The 25,401-nt window shown below is 37.3% G+C and overlaps 1 protein-coding gene across 1 annotated transcript in view; it reads left to right on the forward strand.

Annotated features, from left to right (window-relative positions):
* The window catches only part of EIF3H (eukaryotic translation initiation factor 3 subunit H), an 85,964-nt gene that overhangs the window by 44,044 nt on the left and 16,519 nt on the right, over window positions 1-25,401 (forward strand). Inside the window, exon 3 of the mRNA XM_068182622.1 lies at window positions 24,716-24,883. Coding sequence (XP_068038723.1) covers window positions 24,716-24,883 — 168 coding nt within the window. The remainder of the gene's footprint in view (window positions 1-24,715; window positions 24,884-25,401) is intronic.

The following is a 25,401-nucleotide window of genomic DNA, read 5'->3' on the forward strand; positions in this document are numbered from 1 at the left end:
GCATCTGTTCCAGAACATGTGGTGTTTTCTTTTTTAATAGTAATTTCTATTTTCAGTTTATGTCTTCTGTTCAAAAAAGATTTCGAAGCTTTTTCTGTTCCCTGGTTTTCATGGACTTATCCTCTACATATGAAACCATGTTTTCCTTTTCTAAAAATGAAGGAACTGGATATGAAATGTGTAGTTACTTGAGCTGTAGGTAGATCTTCATGTGAAGAGCCAAGCCATATCAGACTGCTCCTTTTTTTGTCAGAGGAACAGGCTTTGTATATTTTTTAAAAATTGCTAGAAGTACTTAATCATTGTGTATTCCATCATGGTAGACAGTATTTTGCAAAAACCACATATAAAGTACATATTACAAAAACTTAGTGTGCTCTGTAGATATTCTGAAAGGTGATCTGTCTGCATACCAGGAAAGATGTTTGCTTCAAACATACTCAAGAAAACAAGATTATTTTCTTAAGCAAAGTGAGCTGTTTATACAAAATATTGTCACTTCAGGACACATCTGAAGTTAATGAGTAGAATCTGTTTGAGGTGCTGTCAGATGGTAGTATATGTTTTTGGCGCACCATGCTTACTAGTATTCTTATGTTTCAGGCTAGATTTTATTTTAAACATTATTTACCTGAAAACTGGGCATGTAAATATTGCACTCCCTCCTTCCCAACAGAAAAATAATTTCTGAGAATTTTCTTTGAGATTTTTTAAATATGTCATTATAAAACCAGCTGGGGAACAAACCCTGAACAGTTACAAGAGTCGCAGTATTTGAGGTCTGCTCTGTCTGCTGCTTATTGTAGGTATATTGTTTTCTTTAGGAGTAAGAAGAAAATACATTTCAGTCAATTACTATAGCTGGATGGCCTTCATGGTAGTTGAAAAAGAAAGAGAAATAACTGACTTGCTAATAGGTTGTGTAATTTGTTTTTGAAAAAAGGATACTTCACATCTTTTAGAAGACTGCACAATATTATAACCAGCTAGACAAAAATGGATTGTAAGTCATTCCAAAATAAATAAAGCTTGTGGTTCTTTCTGTGATACTGAAAAGGGGGAAGAGTAAAATCATTGGAAATATTTTAACACGTTGTTTTTCTAAGTATAATTAATTAATGGCTCCTAATTTTTTTCCCGTCTACTTTATATAAGTCAGTTATTACCAATGGGAAAAAAATTCAAACAAGCCAAACTGATTTTCAGTTATTTTTTTATACAATTCCACAAAAGATGAAGTCTAGTAACTTCACTGTTCCATGTAATAGGCAGATTAAAGCAGGAATTTTAAGCATTTCTTTAGAATAAGCCAGCTACTTACCTGGTTCTAAAAATTTCACTAATCTCACCTAATTGAGGAAAAAGATAATGACAAATTGAGTTGACCATCATCTAGTCACACTCAACACCTGACATTGCAGGCACAAGGAATCTACTGTTTTTCGGATGCCCTTTTTGGCTATTTTAAATAGCCAAAAGGTGTTAACATGAAGGTAACATGCAGATCTTTCTGGTTCTTATAATTTTTTGAGTTTTTGGTAGCTGCTGTGGAAGTGTGGGCTATTGCAGACAAAGGGAGCAGTTTACAAAGGTGGAGGAAGGGTAGGGTAGAAGCTTGGAAATGTCCCTTAAAATTTCAAAAGCCAGATTTATTCTATTGAAACAAATCTTGCTAGGCTTACTTTGCACTTATAAAATTGTAAACTTGTTCTCTCTGTCTTAGAGAGTAACAAATTTGGTGGCAGGGGAAATCTCAATTGACATTCACCCTAGGACGAGAATGTACCTGTAATCTGGCCATAAAAAAAGGACAGCAGTGATCAGAATTAAGCAACAAATGGTAAAACCCAAATATGTTAAATGTTTCAACCTGTTAAATGTTGAAAGTATTTACTGGAGGAGATGATAGTTTTTCATTCCAAGTTTATAAGGCAGTACTATGTTACACTCTCACAGAAATATGCAAGCAAAGAGATGATAAGGTGAGATATCTTCCATTTTACTACACACAGAACTACTTTCAATGTATAAACTTCAAGGGTAACACATTTGGTTTACAATAAGGTACATGCTTTTAATCAAGTTTTTCCTGTGCTTTAGCTGATGCAGTCTGATTTTTTGCAAAACCTCTCTTGAGTTCTTTGTTTAAGCACATTTGAAACTGTAATTGCACTCAGTGTTCTGGTGAAATGGAGTGGCCTGTATTCCTGAGTGTTTTGTTTGTTTTGGTTTGGTTTTGTTTTTAAGTATATGCTGAAACAGTTTTTAAAAAATTGTTCTGGTGTTTGGATTCTTACAGTACCTCAGCCTTTCAAGTATTCAGTTTAATGAACTGTCTCTGTTAAAACACAAGCATGTTTTCTCTGCTGGTTTTTTATGTGCCTAGAAGTTGGATATCTCAGAGGATTTTTAGAGTAATTTGTAAGCTACTCACTAATTTTTCATGGAACTCAGTCTTTTCCCATAAATTGTATTTAAGTGACTCAGAAAGTGTGAATGGGTTCCTAGCAAAGTGTCCTCCTTGCTTGCAGCAACCATTTGATGGTGAGGCAGGTAAAACCAGCACTAGAATAGTGGCCCTGGTACCCGTAAGCCAAAATGTGGTCATGCTGCATTTGTGTAATGCACCGACTGCTGTGTTCCCTTGCTTGGAAGTGTTAGCAACTTGAGTGTTGGGATTATAAAATAGACCTGATAAATTAATAGATTTTTATCAAGCTTTCTCAAGCATCCTGACAGAGGAGTGGTTCCTCAAAGAAAAGTGAGAATGATTTGCAGCTGGTTTTGGACAACTCTTCATAAGCAAAGTCGGCAGTGTTTGTGCTTTTTGTAAAAAATGTAGCTGAAATAATGCCAAATGCTGATGGGAAGTGTGAGAATAGGAAAATGGAAATGAGCCTTTAGTATTGAAGGAGTATTTACATGCAGAAAATGGAAAGCTAGACAAAAGCTTAAAAGTAGAGAGATAAACTTATATTTGTTGTAACAACAGCTTTTCCTTTCCCCTCCAACCTTCTTTATTAATATATTCAAGCAGTTGAATAGGAGAACTATCTGTATTAGCTTTGTGAATTGATATGAGGAAATTATCAGTGTACTGGTCAAAGCTAAAGAAGGCCAATTATAATGATTTTTAAACAAGAAGATACCAAGAGACTGGACTGTTTATTTGTTGCTTTGTGGATCCTGTACGTAGGAATGGCTGTATTTTAAGTTGCAATTGACTTCTTTTAAGAATGTGTCTAGGAGACAATTTGAGAGGATCCCCACATTTTGACTGTAAGCATTGTATTTAGTGAGCTTTATGTATCAAAAAGAGCAGATGTGTTTCAAGGTGGTATTTTCTGTGTAAAGTAAAGCTTGCTTGGATTGAGAAGAAAATGAGCTGTAGGGAACGTCAAGCTAAGGAAGAAAAATAGCCAGGAATAATAAGAAGAAAATACACTGGCTAGTTTTTATCAGCTGTCCTACTAAGAGAAGAAGTTGAGAGGTTTTGCAAAATGGGTAAAAGGTGATTCAGTGGGTTGTATAAAGCCTGAGCTGGTGAAGTGGCTTTCATTGAAGAGGAAGATGCCCAAGAATGTCACTTGCCTAGAAAGGGTGTGGAGTTGTTAACTGGTGCTATGGGAACATGCTGTTGTGATCCAGTCTGAAGGATCAAGCTTAATTCAGGGACTTGATCCTGCATTTGCTGTAAAATTAAACATATGCCTCAAGCCTTTTAGTTATTCTGCTATTTTGTCAATCTACCAAGAATAGAAATCTCTTCTCTCTTTCCTCTCTCTCCTTCCTCTCTCTCTTTCCTCTCTCCCTTTCCTTTTTCACAGTTGAAATTTGAATAATATTTTTTTGTGATTCATCTTGTCTGCATAACATTAAGCAGAGAGGAAGACACTTTCTTTGGTGGTTCCTGTCTTATTTAATACAGTTTTTAATTAGTCATAGATTGAAATGCACTGTGTACCATAATTTTCTCTGCATAACTTGATCTTACTCCTGTTTGCAAATAGCATCAGAGATCTGTGTGTATGGATGGGGATGGTGTTTTGCACACACTTCAGGATGAGAGAAGACTGCAGAATAACTTAAAACAAGATATGTCAATGTTTTCAAGTCCTGCAACTCTGGTTGGTGATAGAATTTTCAGAAACTATTTCCTAACTTAATATTATGTGAAAACACTCAAATCAGTAATTCTAACACCAACAGCCTCTGAAGACCTTGACTATTAATGCACTCTTCTATTGCATGTTTTTCTGTCCCAAATTGGATTGGATCTTTAATCATTAGAATACTTTTTGTATTGATATATGGTGCCCCCTCAAATGCCTATTTTCAGTGACAAACCAAATGCTTACTCTTTAGACAGCTTTCCACACAGAAGTGAGGGGTTCTGTGATTAGTTTTGTTTGTTTTATTGTTAAGAGAAGATTTGTGTTTTGGAATTCTGACACTCCTTTTTAATCATTTGCTGCATAAATCCTGTGTTGGTATGTAAGGCACTCTGACTATGTATTTATCCTTCACACTGTAAATTCAATGAATTAAAGTTTCCAGTTAAATGACACAGGGCCCTGGCTTTTAGTTTTGCAATTCTTTTTCAGTTTCTCAAATGTAAGAAACAAATTACATAGGTATTATTTGATCAATTCTGTAAGTTCTGGACTACTTTAAATTATTTAAATGTTATTTAAGTGTCTTGCTGGTGTTTTTCCCAATCTGTTATAGCTCTTGTTAGGGCATTTATTGCTGGGAGCAGACCATTTCATTGCTCTGCAGTTTCTGAAGCAAATGATACGTGCTATGGGAAGACCTTTGTAGATAGAGTTTAATTTAAATATGTTCTTGGCTGTTAAATTTTGTAATTTAAGTGCCCCGGCAAAGCAAATCTTAGCTAACCAAGGCATTTGTATTGTGGCTTGAAAGCAACAGCGTATTGATTAAGTTGGATGTCTTCAAGAATGGTAAATTAACCAAAACATATAATTTATCCCTTCTTTGATATTTTTAGGAGAGTTTTTTTTTTTTTAATGATGAATAGGGAAAAAAAAGAATTGACTGGGTATTTCTAGTTACAGTGCTGTTCATTCTAGGAGTGATTTGTTCTCTGCAGTTGAACTTTCATAATGCATGTGATTTAATCTATCCGCCGAGGGATGGGAGTGGTCCCAGCTGTTCCTCTGTGCATTTGGCTGCCTGTTCCTGCCTCCTGCCTTGTGCAGGATCTAGGGCTTGCATGGCCACAGAGCGAGTCACATCAGCTTGTTCATCTACTGGAGAGTGAATCCAACACATTGATGAAGCTCGTGTAGCTGGAGGAAGAGGGAGGATTGGGTATGGACCACCCATTTCAGCAGCAGTTGAGGGTAAAGGATTGAGTGTGACATGAAACAGTCTAATTTTTGTTCCCAGCTTATTTACTTTGTTGTCTGTCAACACAGCAGCGAGTTTATTTTGTCATAAAATTACCAAGAGCTGTAAACATTATTGTCGTAACTTATTTTATTCTTAGCTAAATACACAGATAGTGTCAGATACAGTAATTCTGAAATAAGCCTGAACAAAATATTACCTGTTTCACAGCTGTAGACTGTCAAATTCTGTAAAAAAGCTAAGCAGCTGCAATGACTCTCATTAAGGGAAAAACTAAATTTGAGCTCACAAAGACAGACACAGGTTACTTGAACATTTCAATGACACTTGAGATTCATCCAAACTGCTCTACTATGTACAAGGCAGTGTAAATAGATAATGATTTCTAGACGCTAGCATGGAAGTTTCATAGGGCTTTCTGCATCAGATTGACATTTAGGTTGTTTGTGTAGGTTTGGGTTTTTTGGGAATACAGGGTGGGTTTTTTTCCCCCTACAGCTACTTTGAGTTCTGAAAAACTTTTGCATCACACTTGTCTTCAAAGTATTCCAAAGTTACATTGCAAAGTGAATTATTTGCAACAGTTATTTGGTAGAGAAGCTGGGATTTGCTTGTTTTTTCTTAAATCTGAACAAATGCAAGTGCACTCTCCACACCTCAGTTCTCCTTGTGTCAGAAGCGGTCCTTTTTTATCCATTCTTCTCCTGCAACCTTTCATCCCTTTTCTGCAGGGTGTCAAGGAGCAGGACACAGGTAACACCTAATAACTTGGTATGCCTGGTGTTGCAATTTTATTTCTGCATGATAGATTCTTGGTATTGTGCATAATTTATATCATGACACTACTGGCTTGATCACGTTTTCTGTGGCCAGTCCTTAATTTCTGTTCCCTAGGTGATCACACTATGTTTATATTTTCCCTCTTTTTATCCCATGTCTTGCATTAAATATATATAAAACTTTTTTTATTATTCTAATAATTGCATTTTTGCAAATTTAAGTATGGGAAAAAAGGCCCTGTACTGAGGGAGTTTTCTGCAGTACAGTTTGTGTTACCACGTAATCTATTTTTGAAAAAGTTTCCATGTTCCTCTGATTAAATATCTTAATCACTTTCAATTCTACTATGAAATTTTTATCCAAGAAAAATAAGTTTGAATGTGGATATCACTTCTTCATCTTCTGACTAACCAGATGCTCGCTGGGTATTTATGCTTTTTTGTCCCAGGTTTGATGTTAGAATTGTTTAGTGACGCATTTTGTTGGTCACCAAACGATGTTTAGTGATCAGTTCTGTTTCCACTGCCTGTAATGTTCCTACCATTTATAACACTGTATAAAATCCAGTCTCTCTTTCGTCAGTACTAATGGAAGTGAATGATAGTATGAGGTGATGGAAACATTTTATTTCCTAAACACTTCCCAGTTTGCCGTTGATTTTGGTTTCCCTGGTGGACTGATCTTTCACAGCTGTTGCAAAATGTAAATGCATTTTTTCCCTGCTGTGCAGATATCTGCCTTTTTCTAAACTCTTCATGGCACAAAGGGTCCTTTTAAAATGTCAAAAAATATAAAGCAATTTCTGTTGGCATTAAATGTAAACATTTTGCTGTCATTGTTTATGGAAGAAATTGAAAGTTTAGGAGTGAATGGGTAAAAAAAGATAAATATTGAGCAATCTCCTTATAGAAACAGGAATGTGAGTTACACACAATTTGTTCCTTAGGAAATATCTTACATTCAGTTTTATCAGTTACTGCTTGAAAATACTTGGGGCTTCACTTCTATACAATTGCAGTAACTATGCCATCTAATGTTTACTCTTTGTTATTTTGTCAATAAGTTTTGTCAGATGTAATGACATATGAGTGAATTAACTGTAAGTTTGCTTGCACTCTAAAACTAGTGAAACTGTATATATGCACATATCCAGTTTTAGCTATATATATTTATGTATATAAATATGCCTAGATAAATGGTTTCATCTGTTTAAAACTGCCTAAAACCTCTTATGATATAAAATAATAAAATAGGTTTTAATTGAGATAACTGTACTTTTAGAAATTGTTTTCCACTGAGGGTTTGCACTGGGCATTAATTCATACATATGGAAGCATAATGTTGATTCAGATGGAAGAGGAAATATCAATTTAGATTGAGGAATGTGTTCCCTATAATCCTCCCTGTTCTCAGTTATTCTTGTAGAGCTTTGCATAGAGCTTGTAGCTATGGTGCAGGAATACTAACCTCAGTAGCAGATGTGAGCCTGAAGCTTATTACATGTTCCACCAGATGTTTCATTTATCTTTAGGGCAACCTTCTGGTTTGTTTTTTATATCAAACACTGTGAGAAATAAAATTTGGAATATATTTTAAACATGTTAGGAATATTTGGAGATAAAGGAAACCTTTTATAACTTGAAGAACCATTGTAATGTCTCATATTAAATATATTTTTCTTTTAGATTGTATTTCAGCAAGATATTTTATAATTTCCATTTGTATAATGATCCAATCTGACTTAGACTAAGCTTGCTTGTAAAGATAATGTAACACTAAACAGAGCAGATTTTGGAAGTTTATGTAAGCTTATTGTCTACTTCTATATTTATTGATGGTTCATGTGATTTGATATCTTACATATTTACTGCTAGAGTTTGTTCACAGCATAAAGTAGTCTTTTGGATGGAGAAGCCGCAGTAATTTCAGTAATAATTGTGAATCTCAAGAAGAGATCCCTTAGGCTGATGCAGTTGATATTTCTTGAAGGAAATTCATCTTTGGGCCACTTGTGTGGCTCACTGGTTTTGTCTTTGCACAAAGGCCTTCACTTCTGTGCAGAATGGGCTATCAGAAATTGAGCTTCTGTCCACCCACAGCTGCTCCCATGCTCAAACCATGTGCTGCTCTTGCCATATTTGAATTACAGAATTGTCCAAAAGCTGGTGTGTGTCTGGTGTCTGTGAACAAAAAAGAATGTAGCAAACCCATGTAATTGAAAGTTTTACCAGGGAAAATTGTAGAGGGTAGCAAGTGAAATGTTTATCTGTTTAGTGAATTTTGTTCATCAACACATTTAATAGCGTGAAGATACGTCAGGGAATTTGGAGGTCTGTTTTAAAAGCTAATTAGCATATCTACAAGTCCAGGGTAGTATTCCTGATTCTCCTCATGCTTCCAAAGTAAAGCCTCAGAAAGGAGGCTGTGAGAATAGACTTGGATCACCACAGGGCCTTTTGGTGAGAGAGGAGGAGAGGAGAAGACCCTGGCCGCCTCCTCCTTTAAAGGACAGCAATGGAATGGGCAAAGTTTCAGTTGTGTTGGGGTGATCATATAGCTCATTTAGCCAGTTGCCTGGAAGTCTCTCTGGAGGAGTGGTTGTCTATCGCAGAAGTGGCATGGATCACCATGGACTGGGTTATGCTGAGTGACAGGTGGAACTCTGGATTTGTGAAACCATTGTCAATTCATCTCTTCTGCAGAGAAGTTTCAGTAGTGCAATTGTCAGTTCTAACTCTCAGGACTTTGGCAAGGACATTTTTTTTTTGTGTGTGGAATCTTCCACTTGCTGAAGGAGTGGGACATGGTTTCAAGACTCCTGAACTCCTTAAGGGTAAGAATTAAAGATTATTTGTAAAAAAACTGTATTAGACTCTTATCGAATCAGCAGCTGAATGTATTGGGCAGTGCAAAAACTGTTCTGTTATGCTACCAATCAACATGATTTGGTTGGTGTTTTATGGCTAAGGCTTTGTGCATATAGACCACAAGCTCTGTGTCTTGTGGAAACATTAAGGTTCTCTAATAAGCATTGCTGACTTAGTCTTCCCACAAAAAGAAGGACTTTTTTTCCAATCCCCTTGAGTATATTCTAATGATAAAATATGGAGGAGGTGTTTAAAACACAAATTACAGGTTTTTAAGTAGTTGTTTAGAGACTCCTGAAAATTATATAAATATCTTTCATCTAAGGCAGAATAAACTTCTTACAAAATTTGCAGATTCCCTGCTGGGACCTGATACTGTGATTGTTATACATAAAAATAAAATATATTGGGATATTTAAAATAATTAAGTGAGCATAAATTGAGGTTATTCTTACTAAATTGTCACCTTAACAGATACGTCAAAGTTGCCACTGTTCCACTCATTAAACTTGTATTATTTTGAACTGTTTTCTGGTATAAATGTGCAATTGTGGCAAATGGAAGTTTTTAGTTTCTTCAGTGAAATACTTCAGGAGATAGCATTCTTTGTAATATCTTGCAGAGAAGGAGTCTTCAGCAGTCAATCTAGATGTAATTCTGGTTATATTGATATTAAATAGAACTTACCGATTCTGTTCTTGATGGCTACAACACTATTTTTTTTAAATCTAAATGCAATTTTAAAAATAGGACATCATGGTCAATGTACTGAGATGCTTTTAAATTTGCATTTCTTTCTGCCATGCTTCTGTTGAACAAAATGAATTCTCTAGGCCTCTATTTTCAAGTCCTCTTGACATTGCAGTTCAGTGTTATTCAGTCCTTGGCTTTGTTTCCTTTTTGTCCTTTGACAGTTCTGTATTTTTGTATTTGCTTACCATATTGAACTGCAGATGCAAATCTAAGCACAGTTTGTATAACAAAATATTTTCAGACTAGCTTACCCGTGTTAATTTTTTTGAAACAATTTCTGTTACATTTTTGACATTCAGTGAGAGTGTCTAAAATAAATATAGTCTGTGGCTGTTAACCAAAGATTTTTCACCTGTTGTGACTTGTGTCTTGTTTGCATTTGAAAAACTATTTAGGCTGAATCCTTTGAGAATTATATAGTCCTCTGTATAATTGCTTCTAACATTTTCAATAACAGAAAGATGAATGCAGAATGAAAATAAATGCTTTTGAAACACAAAAAATCTCCTTCAATGAGATTTTACACTATGGTTGTTTGTTTCTAGAAACCTATATTTTATTCAAGCCAAACTTGGTTTGCTTACATTGTGATATTTTTATTTTAGTAATTCACAGAACTTTGTGATCTTGGCCCCGTTTAAAAAAAATAAATTTATGTGACTGAAATTAATGTTTGGCATTTCTTTTTGTTATTTTTCTTTACTGTATTCTAACTTATTGAGCCATCTCTTCCAGTCAAAGAATCATTGAATTGCTGAGCTTGGAAGGAGTACCTAGAGGTCTTTGGTTCAATCCTCCTGCTCAAAGCAGCACAGCTAGAGCAGGTTGTACACACGAGTTTTAATTGTCTCCACGGGTGGAGGCTCTACGGCTTCTCTTGACAGCCTGTTGGGAACTTTGCTCTTCCTCAGAGTTAGAAAGCTAGCAAATAAGCTGTTTTATCATATATTGAAGTTGAATTTCCAGAATCTTCATGCACATGGATAAGATCCCTCTGAGTCTTCTCCAGCTCTCTCAGCCTCCCCTTGAATGATAGATGTCCCAGCCCTAGTCATCTTTGTGGCCTGTCCCTGAACTCTTTGCAGTAGGTCCGTGTCTCATGCTGAGGAGCACAGAACTGGACACAGCACCCCAGATGTGTCTTGCCAGGGCTGAGCAGAGGGGAAGGATCACCTCCCTTGTCCTGCTGGGAATGCTTTGTCTAATGCCCAAGATCTACCAGCCTGTGCTGCAAGGGTCCATTGATGGCTCAACTGAATGTCCATCCAGGGCCCCCAGTTGCATTTTCTGCTGAGTTTCTTTCCAGCTAGCCTGCCCCAACATGTGCTAGTGCCTGGGGTTCATCCTCCCCATGAGCAGGACATTGCATTTGCCTTTGCTGAACTTTTTGCCAGCCTGTTTAAGTCACTCTGGAAGTCAGCACAAACCTCCTTCTGGTTTTTATCATGGCAAACTATCTGAGGGTGCACTCTGTCCCATCATTCAGCTCATTAATGAAGATGACAGACAAGTATTGGATCCAGTATTGATCCCTTGGGCACACAAAGAGTGACTGGCATCCGGATGGACTTAGTGCTGCTGCTCACAGCCCTGCATGGCTCATCATCTTTGTGGCTTTTTTCTGAAGTCTGTTTGGATAGTATTAATCTTGTTGTATTCTTTTTTTCCCCCTCCAACTATAATTTGAGTTTGTATTTACAATGTTTTTACAAAGGCATTTTGGCAGTCAGTGAAAAATAGGTACCACCAAGTGATTTGATGATTCATCTCTTCCTCAAATGAAACTGTTTTGCTTTGAGGCTTTGTTCAGAATAAATGGTGAGTGCTGTCCCAAGGGTTTGTAGTCTTCAGAGAACAAGCAGGAGTGGAAAGAATTGACTTGTCCAGCCCCCATCAGGGAGTCCTTCAGCTGAGCAAGCAGTGGAACCACAGCCTACTGCCTCCAGCTCTGATGTACTGTGCTTTTTCTCTTACTCATTAAAGAATTGATTGCAGTGAATCTGCCCCTCTGCTTTCCAACTTGTTTCCAATGTAAAAAACCTTCTTTAAGTTTATAACTTCCTTCTTGGCACAGAGCACTTTTTCTGCCTGTTCATACAGGGTGTGAGTTCAGTTCTTGGCTATTTTAAAAGAACAAGCCACACTTAGATATAAAAGTTGCAAGTGCTGTGTTGCTGAAATATTAGCTTTGGCTTGCAAAATCCTGCCATATGATGTTACAAGCCCTAGAAACAGGAGAAATTCATCCTGACTCTGTCTTGTGTAGCTTGATCTAAAAGCCATGAGCTTTATTTTCTAAATTAAATATTCTTAAGCTGTTGTGGGTTTTAGTTTTGTTTAAATTATTTCATATATTTGCATTTGAACATAGTGCACAATCTCAAATTGCTGTGTGCCAAAGGCTGCTCCTGCCAAGGCATGGCTGTCTTTTACCTCAGATATCTAACCACTCCTGGTTTTATTGTTCCTCTTGTTGAGCTATGGAATAGACTTCCTGAATATGGCCTGAATTCATTGTTTTTTTGAGGATGCATTGAAGAAGTGATACTGAGGCAGGCATTACTAGTGTTAGCTTGGGCTTTAGAAACTCCACTGAGTAATACCAATGATGATGCCATTCAGTAGATGTTGTGCAGTGTTGTAACACTCAGTAACGCAGCAGAAATGCTCAGTGAAATGGGGATTTCTGTTCTGAGTTACCTTGGCCTGATTTTCCCTAACCATCATGTTATTATCTGGGCAGTGGTGAGAAATCGTAAGCTGAAAATTTTTTGGGGTCGGGGAGTGGGGGTAGGGATTGAGATGAACTTTGTGATACTGGAGACAAATGCTGTCAGCCTTCTGTGTCTTGTTGTTGAGAAGTTGCCATTGCCTTACTTTTTCTATGTATGTAAAAGCATGGTCATTAACATTTACCATGGGAAATACACCTTAAATCATGGTTAAATATATATTTACATATGGGGGGTGTGTTTGTGTATGTATTCTTTCCTCTCACCCTCTTCTTCCACCCCTCTCACATCTGTATGTATATATGTGTACATATATACACACACATGACTGAAAATGAAGGAGACAGTAAGTGACGATGATGCATCTGATTTCCTTGGGAAGAAAATGGGACATGTAGTAACTAACTATGCTGGTTGTCCAGAGCAAGGTTGGAAGTCTGGTATAGAAATAGTTTGAGGATTTGGAAAATGTTAATGCAGTTAATGCACAGTTAGTCTGGATCTGTCTTGACCAGTTGAAATGCCATTCTGGTGTACCAGGTTTTACTTTTCTTACATCCATGTGAAAAATCTCTGAAAATGGAACCATTGTTGTTTAGGTACTGCAGTAGATTCCTGTGTGTTAAAACAACATCTGGTGTGTGTGTGTCTCCCTATCTGTGATGGTTCTTGTGTTAAAGTGGTGCAGTAGCTGCCACTGAGCCTTTCAAAACTGTACCTGCTGGCTTTCCATGGCACCTCTGTTGTGAATTGCTAACCCTGTGTTAAAGCATCATTTTGGAGTTATTTAGAAGTCTGTGCTGTTATGCTTGAAACTGTACACTTTTAAAACCTGAAGCACTGTAATACTCTTCACTAATTAAATGTTGTGCATGCTAATGAATTGATAGATGCTGTGGTAGTACTCATGTAAGGAAACAGCACAATGATGTATTAGTGATGTTCTTGAACTTTTCTGTTTTGGAATTGGCATAAAAACAAGGTTTTACCTAATGACGTGCTTTTTTCTAACATCATTGCTTAGCTGTATGGGATGAGATGTGTTGAAAATTTGGATGCCATCAGTTCTGGGTGATGAATTTTTGGTCAGTGTCATGTCTCTTACTGCAAGCTCTTGCTGTCTGCTAGCATATGTGGCCACTGTATAATTTCTTCCAATACCCTGCTAATGCTATCACCTGTCATATTGAAACACACATAATATTATATGTAATATTTAGGGAGCAAAGGAGGCTGATATTCACATGCAGGAAGGGACTACCTCTATCAGAATTTGATTTAGTCTCTTGTTTCTTGGTGCAGCCAACAGCTTCCAAAATAACTGTGCTGTGACTGTAGGTTGGCAGGGAAGACTTAATAAAAAAGCATAAAATGTCTTGTGATCTAATTACAGTAATTTAGGAGTCTTTTGGGCAAATGCTTTCACAAGGTTTGAATCACTAGGCATATTCGTCCTCCAAAATTGAATATTTTTCCTCAAGCTCCATAGAAAATGTTGATCAGTGTCTTCTACTTTTAAGCCCATCTAAAATCAGTTTCCTTCATATTATTTCACAAACTTAAAATTATCCTGAAGAGAATTGCAAGCAGTTCTTGGTAGCCATCATGCTACAATAAAATACCAGTGTAAGGTGTGCCCCTCAAAAAATGGAGTTGTTTGGTATAGTCAGTTCTGGCTCTCATTAGGCATCACCTCTGATGGATCCATGGCCTCCACATGTGCAATGCAAACCTTTCACTTCATCTAGAGAAATCTTGAGGTGGAGGGTTTTTTTACTTATCCTTTTGTAAGCCTGCATGTTAAGAATTTTTTGTGTTAGAGTTTGGATAATAAAAGCTGAGTTTTCACTCTCTTTTGAAGAGTTGCCTAGTGATAATAAGTGGTGTCGAATATATGTGTCTGTTGTGTAGTGGCAGTCATTAGCTCAAGAACTAAACCAGAAGGGAATCTGTCACTCTAATCTGCCTGCAAGCTAAAGAAGGGCAAAGATTTCTTTTGTGTCAGGGATTGCAAGCAACAGGACTTGACTCATTTTATCTGAAGTCAGTGCTTGGCAAAGCAAATGTCTGACCCTGGATCTTGTAGTGAAGAGATACTTTGTCATCTGTCTGCTGGGTAGGCTTGAATTGTGTCTGTCTTTTGGCTTGAATTCTGACTTACTTGTACCTCCTGTGAATTAAAGTGTTGCTCATGGCTTGAAGACCTGGGTGACAGCCATGAGGAGCACTTGTAGATGGTCCTACAGCAGAGATCCAAGTGAAGCTGCCCTTTGTTAGAGCTTTCAGCTTAGTCATTGCTCTCTAAGCTGGTCAGTGGGATGTCTCAGTCTGTCTTTGTGTCCTGGACTGCTCAATGGGATGTGTTACTTGGAGATGTAAGTGGGGTTCTAAGATGTTGTAAGAAGCGTGCTGAAGCGTCCTTGTGACATTGTGTTCATCTAGGTATTAGACAAAGCTCCTAGTTGCTGTGTTAAATGAGGGGTGATAGTTAAGTGCTGTTCTTACTGGAGAGAAAGAAGTTAATCTGGCATTTCATAGCTGTTTGCTCAGCAAGTAACAGCACCTGGGCTAGACAAAACTGGTAGACTTTGTAAAACTAGTTGAATTTTGGGGGCTGTGTGGGATCCTTCTGCCTTCCTGAAAGGAGCAATAGATGCTGACTGCTTCAGGCCTTCCCAGTGCATGGGGAGGTCTTGCCTTGCACAGTAGGCCCCCAGCAGAAGAAGCAGTAAGGGCAATGCTGAAGATACAATAATATTTTTATTTTTTAATAAAATACCTGTGTAATTTTGATTCAAATGATGAGTTTATGGGGGTGGCTACCATGTTCTTCTGTTTTGCCAAAAATTAGAACTTCACTGATTGTCTCTGCTAAATGTTTAGTAGTGTTATCCCTACATGATGGACTGATAGAGGTCACAGAAAAATAGCTGGTGTAACATTCAACTGAAGAAATAGGCAGTAGCAATGAATTGCTATAAAGACAATTCAGGAAAATTGTTATATGGGGGCTGTGTGTGCTTCAGTGTTCAGACTGTGTTTTATGAGCTTGAAACTTAAGAACAATGTGAGAAATTCTTGAAAGCAGACTTATCCATATTTAATACCAAGCTATCAGAAAACCACTTGCTTCATTGTATCTGGTAACACAAGATGGGTGTTTTGACTTTAAATAAGCTGTGGAAGATGTCCCTCCACTTCCCACTGCCCTTTGAATTTCAGCAGTGTAAACAGTGATTGGTAGAAAATACCCAAACTTTGAAGCTTTACAAAGAAGAAGGATGTTTTTTCTGTGTTTTCAGGGGAGATGAGGAATTTAAAAGGCCCAAAACCCCTTATATGAAGTCATCATTTTTCTTCACTTACTGAAAAGTTATTAACTAAATGAGACTGACTTTCTTGTGATGCATGCTGTATGAAATGACTGATTTTCAAAATACAGGGGGTTTTGAGTTGTTTCCATTTCAGTCTGTTCCTGTTCTGCTTTCAAATTGTTGAATATGAAAATCTGTGTTATATTAAAGTAAAAGTGACTGTATAATTCATTAATCTTTAAACATTTCCAAATTTTTCCAGGTAATTGAATAACCTCTCTGAGTATTTATGTAATATAAAATTTCATAAAAATACATTAATATGATTGACATTTATGTAGGAAAGGAATTAGTTTCACCACACATCTTTGTGTTATTGTGTGCTTAATTGCTTTGTAACTTTGAGCATTGAGGTAGATATGTTGTAAAGAATATGTTGATATTTTGTAAAGAAATAGCTTTTACCTGTTAATGTATCCTCACTAGAGTAAACAAGCTAAAATCAAAGGCTATTAAACAAAGTTAAGGATGTCTCAGGAAACGTTAAAAAGCCACTTTTTAAAAAAGGCTGTGCTTTGTTAGATATGAGGTTGCTGTAACACAGAGTTGTTTTTTGAACATGCTGATTCCTTTTCATGCCTTTAATCCTACTTTGCGTGTTAGCAGCTAGAATGATACTGGACAACATTGGTGTAAGTAAAGGCTTCAAGGTGCTGAAGTTCATGGGAATACACTCCTAATAGAAAACAGTTGATGCTTTCATTAGGCATGTGATGTTTATTAGGAAATGAGATATCATCTTCCTGCCTTCTTAGAAGGAAAGCAAGCTTTAGGCTGCACAGATGGCATTTTTAGTAGTACAATTTACTGCTGTCATGACAATGTAGGCTGACTGAAACTTTTTCTGTGGATAAAGATTTTGATCTTATATGAAATTTGTCTTCAATCAATGTAGAAATAATAGTGTAGTAAGCCAAATGGATGCTTAGACAAGAATAATATTTACCTGCCATATAGGAGGAGATGGAGGATTAATTGGAAAGTGTTTGTAAGATGCTGTGAAGATGGAGAGAAGTGTGATAAATTTCTAGATAAATGTGGGAAAAAATACTCCAAAGATACGGCAGAAAGCCTTCAAATATGTTGCTTTTCCTTTTGACCATTTCTCCTTGATAATCATTGCCAACAAAATAGTTGAATTATATTGCTTGATTTTAACTTTATTTCAAGATGCTAATTTGTAGTGGATTTCTGAATTAAAAATGCTTTTTGAAAATTCAGTGTTTTAATATTTCTGAAAGATAGTATTATAATGCTTTTGTCCTTTGGAATAGCGTTGCATACCTTGGAAGACAATTTCACAAGTTACCTAGACAGTCCTACCCATCGTATTTAGAGTCATCTTGAGGCTTGGATGTACTTATTTAAAAAAAGGACAAGTTTCCCTTATCTTGAATTGTGTAGAGAATTGTGTGGTCAGTGAGATTTAGCTTGTCCAAAGGCTTATCTGAGTGTTTGCTTATGTGTTAATAAAATGCTGTAATAGGTTGATGGCTTTGATTGCCTCCTAATTCACTGGTTGTGTGCTTAGACCAGAGTCCCAAGCTCACTGTCAGAAAACCCTGGGCAAGTGCCAGCACATGTGCAGGAAGTGGTGTGCTTCCATTTTCTGCTTTCCCGTTGTCCTGTCACGCACATCCCTGTGCTTCCCATTCCCTTGTTTTACTCATTTGCTCTCAAAACTTGTCCTCATCCTTTATTCCCACCAGTGACAGAGCTGCCCTTTCCTACCTTGGCCTACTTTGTCAGGAGCTGTCAGCTGTCCTTGTGCTGGCCTATGGCTTGGAGCCACCTCTGTAAAGTAGCAAGGTAGTCATGGGCAGTCACTGCTGGCTGTGCAGGAGTGTCCCAGATCCAAGGACAGTTCTCCCTGTCTGTAATACCAGGGCTGTGGTCATCAGCTCTGGTGGGGACTGTGTTCTGGCAACTGCTGGCCCAACTGGTAATAAATAACAGTCTGGAGGTACATGCTTACACTTGGTAAGTATCTCCCAACAGAAGCACTCCAAATGTTGTTTTTTATTTTTATTATGTTCTGTTACTTTTCACTGTTCACCTACTGATTGTGATATCTCCTCTGGGTGTCCTGTACTTTATTCTGTTGAGCACAATTAATATCACATAGTGCTGTCATAAAACTATCATTGAGTTGTGATCGAGGTTAAAAATGAATGAGTTTACTGAGTGAACATAATGAATTGGTACTGAAGAGTCTTTCCTCTTCTGTTTCTCTAATTCATTCTCATAAAAGCAAGGACCTTTTTGTTTTAGAAAAACATGAAGGTACTAGCAAAGGCTCAGTTGCTGTAATGAGCATTCACTCAGAAGAGGTTGGCTCTTACTAGAGCAATAGTGTTGGTGGCATAGATGGAGGGGATTCCTAAAGATTTGTAGCCAATTTATCTCATAGCCTATACAGAAAATGCAGATTTGTGAATGTTCAGTTTTTCTTCCTCTGATGCTAACTCTTAGAACACAAAATTCCTTATTAAAAAAAAGGCTGGTGCGAGGCTTGGAACACAAGCCCTGTGAGGAATGACAGGAAGTTGGGGTTGTTTAGCCTGGAGAAAAGGAGAGTCAGAGGTGACCTTATCTCTACAACTCCCTGAAAGGTGGTTGTAGTCAGGTGGGGGTCAGTCTCTTTGTCCAGGCAGCAACTGACAAAACAAGAGGACACAGTCTTAACCTGTGCCAAGGGAAGTTTAGTTTGGGTATTAGGAAAAAGTTTTTTACAGAAAGGATGGTAAAGTACTGGGATGGTCCGTCCGGGGAGGTGGTAGAGTCACCGTCCCTGGGTGTGTTTAAAACAAGACTGGATGTGGCACTCGGTGCCATGGCTTAGCTGAGGTGTTAGGGCATGGGTTGGACTTGGTGATCTTGGGGGTCTCTTCCAACCTAGTGATAGTGAGTCTGCAATATGGCCAGATATGTTCTACCCTTTTTTTCATTCTACAGTTTAGCAATTAAAATGGGGTTGAATTAAGTCTTTTGACTTGCTTTTCATTTTGTGCTCTTATGACTATGACTCTTGGACTTTTGCCTATTTTCATGTGATTTTTTTCCCCATCCAGCTACCTGCAGATCCTGGTCTGCTTAGCTTCCAAGTTTAGACGAGGTCAGGTGCTTTCAGTCCTGTATAGTAGAAGTGCATAAAATAGAGCACTGTTTTGTAACCCTGAGTTGATATTTCAGAGGAGGAAATTAATATTATTGAGGAAGGCAATATTTACTTTTAATTTTTTTTCTCTGTGAATAGAAGAATTGTTGAGTTACTGAGCTTGTGCATTTGTCTTGGGAGAAGTGTGTATGTGTGAGGTGGTTGGATATAGATAAAAATCTGTAAATATTTGTATGCATATGTGGTGCACACTTTGGATAGAGAAATATATTTCAGCAGTATCTAAAGGCCTTTTCAGATGAAATGTTGCCTTTGCTGGAATTAATTCTGAATTCTTATTTCTCTTTTCTCATTCTTTTTAGTTGTGTTTTTTAACCATAACAAGTTGGTTGTGGCATTCCTTTTTTTTGCATCTTCACAATTGGAATTGTTATCAATAGATGCAGTTATTGTGATTCATAGTTTTTTAGACAATTAATTGAGATTTTGTGTGTGGAGGGAAACCAATTAATCTGTTGTCTCCATAATCCTCTGGGCTAAATCAAATAAATCAATTTTCCTTCTTTTTCAAATGCATACGCTGGTTCCTTGAACTAGCATCTGCTAACTTGGTTTAGTCATTGAAGATACTGTCTGAAGCATACATGTGGTTTGGCAAAGTTAATATGTATAGAAAAACCCAAATTTTTTTGTGCTGCGAAGTGTATAGCACTTGTTCACTATGCATGCTACCACATGGTAGCACTTCAAAACAGATAAATTATTGCATTAAAAATACTACCCACATTAATAGCGGTTCTATAAAAGGAATATTTTGGTTGTTTTTCAGTATATTTTGACCAGATTAACCAAAATTTGCTATGTTCATGTTTCTAGTTAAATTCACAGGAGTGTTAGCACAGAAACTAGATACTGTCTCTTATGATGGACTTTCATGTCCCTTGGACAGTATGCCTAGTCTTGAGTAAATTTTAGGTAGCTTTACTTCAGCTGTCTTCTGGGTGCTCAGCATTCTTTGAGGAAACAATATTCACCCTCAGATTCATTCTCCTTGAGAGTATCTTTGTGAGGAGGCTGTAGAAGGTTTGTGAGCAGTAAAGGCCCACTTTGTTCTTGAACCAGTGACCTGCCCTCCTGAAGACACATGCAACTAATGCTCTTTGAGCACAGTTAAAGGACAGATTTGGGAAACGTCAGGCAAACACTAAGTTGTGAGTGGCAGACTGAAGGCTACACAGATGTTAGTTGTTTGTAGCTTACAGTTGGTTGTTACTTCTTTTGCACAGGGTCCGCTGCAGCAAGCTTGGTGATGAGCAGCATAAAACCAGTCAATGGCACCTAACACTGGTACAGAGTCCTTCCATTTCAATGGGGCATGGCTTTTTCGGAGGCATATGGATTGCTGCTCTTAAAATTAAATTTCTTAAGGTGTATCAGATTAAATTATCTTTTGGAAATTAAGGCCTTGAGCCAGTAAGGTGTCATCAAATATATTGCCTCCGGGCCACTATTGATCACATGGGTTTCACTTGTCACAGTAGTTCTGATAGTCTGAATGTGGCCAGGCTGAAATGCATCTCCTCTGATGATAATGGTAACTATTTAAGGACTGAATTTCAGCAATGTGCTTATGTGATCCCATGAGAGGTGAATTCTATTGGATTTTTCTTGGTAAAGAAACAATTCAGTAATAAATAAACTTGCATCATTTGCCAGTTGTTTTTGAACTCTAGGGTTTTAGATTTGTTTGCATTTTAGAATAATGATGGACCTTTTTTCATTGCTTCAGCTGGTTTGACCTATTCTGAAATTAGGTTTTCAAATAGTGAAATTACTGATCAGATATTTTAAGGTATAGAAAACATGGCTGAATTGTCCCAGTGTTGAATGGGCCATTATATCAGAGTTCAGTTCTTTGTCTTGTATCTGATATATTATGTATTTTTTCTTTTGGTTGTGTTTTTTGGTTTGGCTTGGTTTTTTTTGAGGGTGTTTTTTGTTGGTAAGGTAGGGTATGTATCTCCTATATGTTAAAGCCCAGATAAAGTTTCTAATATTGGCAGTACTTTCTAGAAAAGGAAAATGTCTTTATGTTAGTCTATTATTTTTAAAAATCTTTTACAGTATTTATTAAAACAAATTACTGTAATAGGGTTTAATGTCAAGATTTTTCAGTCAAGGCATTTTGGAAATAAAATCCACACAAGTCAGTCATTTTCAAACAAAACCCCATATTGTATAGTTTTGCACTTTATTTGCTTTAGCCAAATTATAGTAATGCTTTCTTGCTTCCTTAATTCCCTCCCCCCACCCATTTGTTTGCAAACGAACAAAAAAGTCACCATTTTAGAGGAAGGAGATGGTGTTTTTTAATATTAAGAAAATAGAGAATCTTTTAAAAAAATTTAAATCTAAGAATCTCAGAAAGGTGCTCAGGAAAGGGTCGATGGCTCAGGAGACAGAGTTTGCACATTGTCAGTGCAAGCAGCACCACTGGGAAGTGCAGGCGTGGCTGTTGGCTTTCCTCATGGTAAGGATATCCCTGAACAAATAGTTTGTTTTACAATGTAGGTACATTGTCTAAATGTAGGGAGAAGGAGGCAGCATCCTGGTCTGGCTGTTCGCTTGCCCTTTTCTTTGCTCACCTCAGTTCTGGGCGCTGTTAGACTTAGTGGCTCTTTCAGTGTCAGCTTTGCAGAGTGGCTTTGGAGGGACTGTAACATGAAACAGTGAATTCATTAGAAAAAGTGCACAACTGTCCCAAATGCTAGCAGATTGAGTAATAAATAGAAGGAGAGAGGGAGCTCTTGCCCAGTCTATGCTAAGCTGCTAGGTAAAAAGATGACGTTCTGTAGATTGGGCAAAGGATGTAAAGAAACAGTGGTAACAGTATCAACAAAAGCAGCTTGGGGGCTGTTACCCATTTGTGCAAGTTGGCAGCTTGTTGGAGCTATCTAGCTACTAATACATGTTATAAAATATATATGTTTGGTTAAAAGAGTTTCCATTTCTCCCTGGTGGGGACTGCATCATGTTTTAATTTCTGCAGTTGTTTTCCCAAGGCAAAGATGTTAGCTATTGATGCTTTATTGGTTCTTTGACATTTTTTCCACTATTGCCTTCATTATCATCTAACTGCTAACAGCCATGAGAGGAGGAATTGCTGGCATGAAATCTGGATGGTTTTCAGTGAGTCCTTTTTCTTCTGGATAGTATCTCTTGCATCGTGTTACATCTCTTACATGTTGCTGGGTGTACTGTGTTTAAGAAAAGTACTTGTCCTGGAACTTAGTTACCAGTTCGCTCCCAGAAGAACATTTTTGAGAGCATGATATGTCTTTATTCAAGTTTATAAAAGAGCTGGATGTTTTCCTGCTCTTGAATGTTACACTTCTCAAGGTGGAAATTATCTGGATGTATCAGCCACATGATTTCATAGGAATCTATGTCTAAGTGTCTTTTTCCCATCATTACATGACTACCTCTACTTTGAGAGTGTCCACCACCACAAGAGAATTGCCACTGCAAGAAGTCTAGCTCAGCTAACTCAAAAGTCCACATTTAATTTAATTTAATTATCACAAAATCCTTTATCTGTTTCAGCTGCTTTTGAAAATCCTTTCTAGTTTTTCCTCTTAATGACTTCATTTGGCTACAAAGGATCTAACTATAATTTCATTTTTTAGCATGTTGTAGCAAGTCATGTGAGAAACAAGTCATTCTTGCTTTCTACACAGATATACCTTTGAAAATAGATTTTTAACCAAAAGAGTTTATTCTAGCTACATTTAATAGCTGGATATACTTTTTCAATTCAAAATCATGTTTACATGAGGAGTCTTTTAGTTTATTTTAGAGGAGGTCTGTGTTCTTGTTTTAATTATAAAATACAGAAACTTACCATTTACACCTGCAAAAAATCCACAAAAACTTAAAGTTTAAGGACTGAGCCTCTTTGACAAACTAGATCTTTGCTTCAAAAGCATTGGGCTCTGGGTAAGTAGCTTCATTCAGCCTGGCCTCTGTTTCTGGAAGTAGTACAATGAGCTTGCTTAGGTCTGGCAAAGGGAAAGGTTTTCATTCTGACTTGGAAATAGCTGTTTGATCAATTGTGCAGGCTGCCCTGAAGAGTGTAGAGGCACCTCCAGATTTGCCTTGGTTTAGAGACACCCACATCGAGCAGGTCTCCCCTTCACTGGCTATGTTAGGGCATTTCAGAACAAAGCCAGGGTGGTTTTGCTGTATTAGTTTCAGGATGCTGTATTATCATGGCCCTGGATGAAATACAAATTTCAAGTAATTACTGTTAAGATACGATGGTATAGAATGCAATCACCAGCACATACTGATAGAAGTCTGCAGGGGTTTCTTTAAGTGTATGTAGGTTACTTCAAAACAACAGTCAGTCAGATATGGCAATTTAATGAAAAGGCAATTGAAGAAGACTGAAGAATGTAGTTTGTGCTGCAAGGGTGAGTGATAAGTTGGAAAAATATTTGTCCAGTCTTGAAGAATGTCTCCTCATATCTTTAAATAACATGTGCAGATTCATTTTCCCCTTTTGAAAGGATATGAAGTGGGGTCTGAGAATGTAGCACATTCTATGGCTAATTAATTTGTGTTTCTCTCTTTTATAATGAATATCATATTTGCATCGGTACAAGGAGAAGCCTTGAAAAAAAATGCCAAAAATGAACACATGGGGGGTGTGTGTGTGTTATCTTTGTAATTTTTTCAGCTGCAGGCAAAACTTAAGGATTCTGTAGTGTTGTTGCATTTGATTTCCTACGAGTTGGCTCTGAATATTGGTTCATCTGATAATCACACTGATTTCTCTTTCCTGAAATTTAACCAGTAGGCACAGTGTCTGTCTGTTTAAAAGGTCTGATAAGTGATAAAGTGTGTTGTTCTGTTTGATGGGATTATGTTAAATATTCCTGAACAGAACTCTGTTCCATGAAGGTGATTTGTTTGAATGAAGTATTTAATAGAAATAGAATTTTTGTGTTGGTACAATGAAACATTACAGCTGCTGGTGTGAAAAGCCTTACAAAAAATATGTTCTCTACTGTTTAAGGTAACTCTCTGTATTTAGATATATGTGTATTATAAACAATAATATGAACATGCATGCACCCTTTGCATTTATATACACCTAAAAAGAAGAAGCAGTGGTGAAAATTGGAAATAAAATGCAATCAAAACTATGTAACAGCTATAGCTGGTTTCCCAAGCTCTGATACTGAAAATGTAGTTTTATGTTGTGTAAAAGACATAGTTTATAATCTCTTCCATATATTCATTAAATAATTCTCCTTTTGATTCTAAAAGTTACCTAATTCCAGACAGTATTGCAACTTAAATCACAGTAAGTCTTTGTTACTAAATGGTAAAATGTTGCTGCTTAATGAAACCCAGTATCAGATTTTTTTTATGAATGCAGAAGGTAATGCACACTGTAAATGACGTGTAACAGTTTGTTGATCACTTTAGCAATTAATTGCAGCTGAAAAAAGTCTGCTTACTCAGGCTGGTCCTAATCTCATTCTCTGAGGAAACTTTGGATTCTAGTGAAGACAGTCCAGTGAGTAAACACATTTCTAGGCAGTTGCAAAAATGAAAATAAAATACAACATACTCATTTAATATCAAGCTTTCTCTTTAAATAGTACTGATTGTGTAAGTTTACTTTTTTAACATGCTTTTTATTTAATCCAGTCCAATACCAGATGGAAATGATGCGAAGCCTGCGCCACGTAAACATTGATCATCTTCACGTTGGCTGGTACCAGTCCACATACTATGGCTCTTTTGTCACCCGTGCCCTCCTGGACTCCCAGTTTAGTTACCAGCATGCAATTGAGGAGTCTGTAGTTCTCATTTACGGTTAGTATGAGGTTTCCTTTATTACTCTTTTCCCCTCTTAATATTATTACTACTATTTTTGTATTCTGTCTTTTGCCTGTAAGAGTAGCCTGGCAGGCCTTTTCGAGTAAATACCAACCCTGTGTCTACGGCAGCCTCAGCAGCAGCTAAGTCTAGACAGGGTTTCCTTCTTTCTGTTTATTTTTCTTGCTATCAGAGCCCTGATGTGTACATTTTGGAATGCTGGAGTAGCTGCTTCATTTTTATTCCTTCATCTCCCCTCCCTCGTGGAAGGGGCTGGTGGAACCCGACCAGATGTCTAACAAACCCTGCTTGCTAGCGTGTCTGGCTCTGTACGTGACTGACCAATCATCACACGAATTGCCAAGTTTTTTTAATACCTCTGACAGAAGCATACAAAACCTGGACTGTTTCTTAGCACAAAGATTTTTTTCTTTTCTGCCTATTTAATGGTGTTTCCTCAAGCTCTCCAGACCAGATGTTCTGTGCTGTATCAGAACCGTAGGCAATTTAACAGC

Source organism: Anomalospiza imberbis, chromosome 1, assembly GCF_031753505.1.
Source record: "Anomalospiza imberbis isolate Cuckoo-Finch-1a 21T00152 chromosome 1, ASM3175350v1, whole genome shotgun sequence".
NCBI lineage: Eukaryota > Metazoa > Chordata > Aves > Passeriformes > Viduidae > Anomalospiza > Anomalospiza imberbis.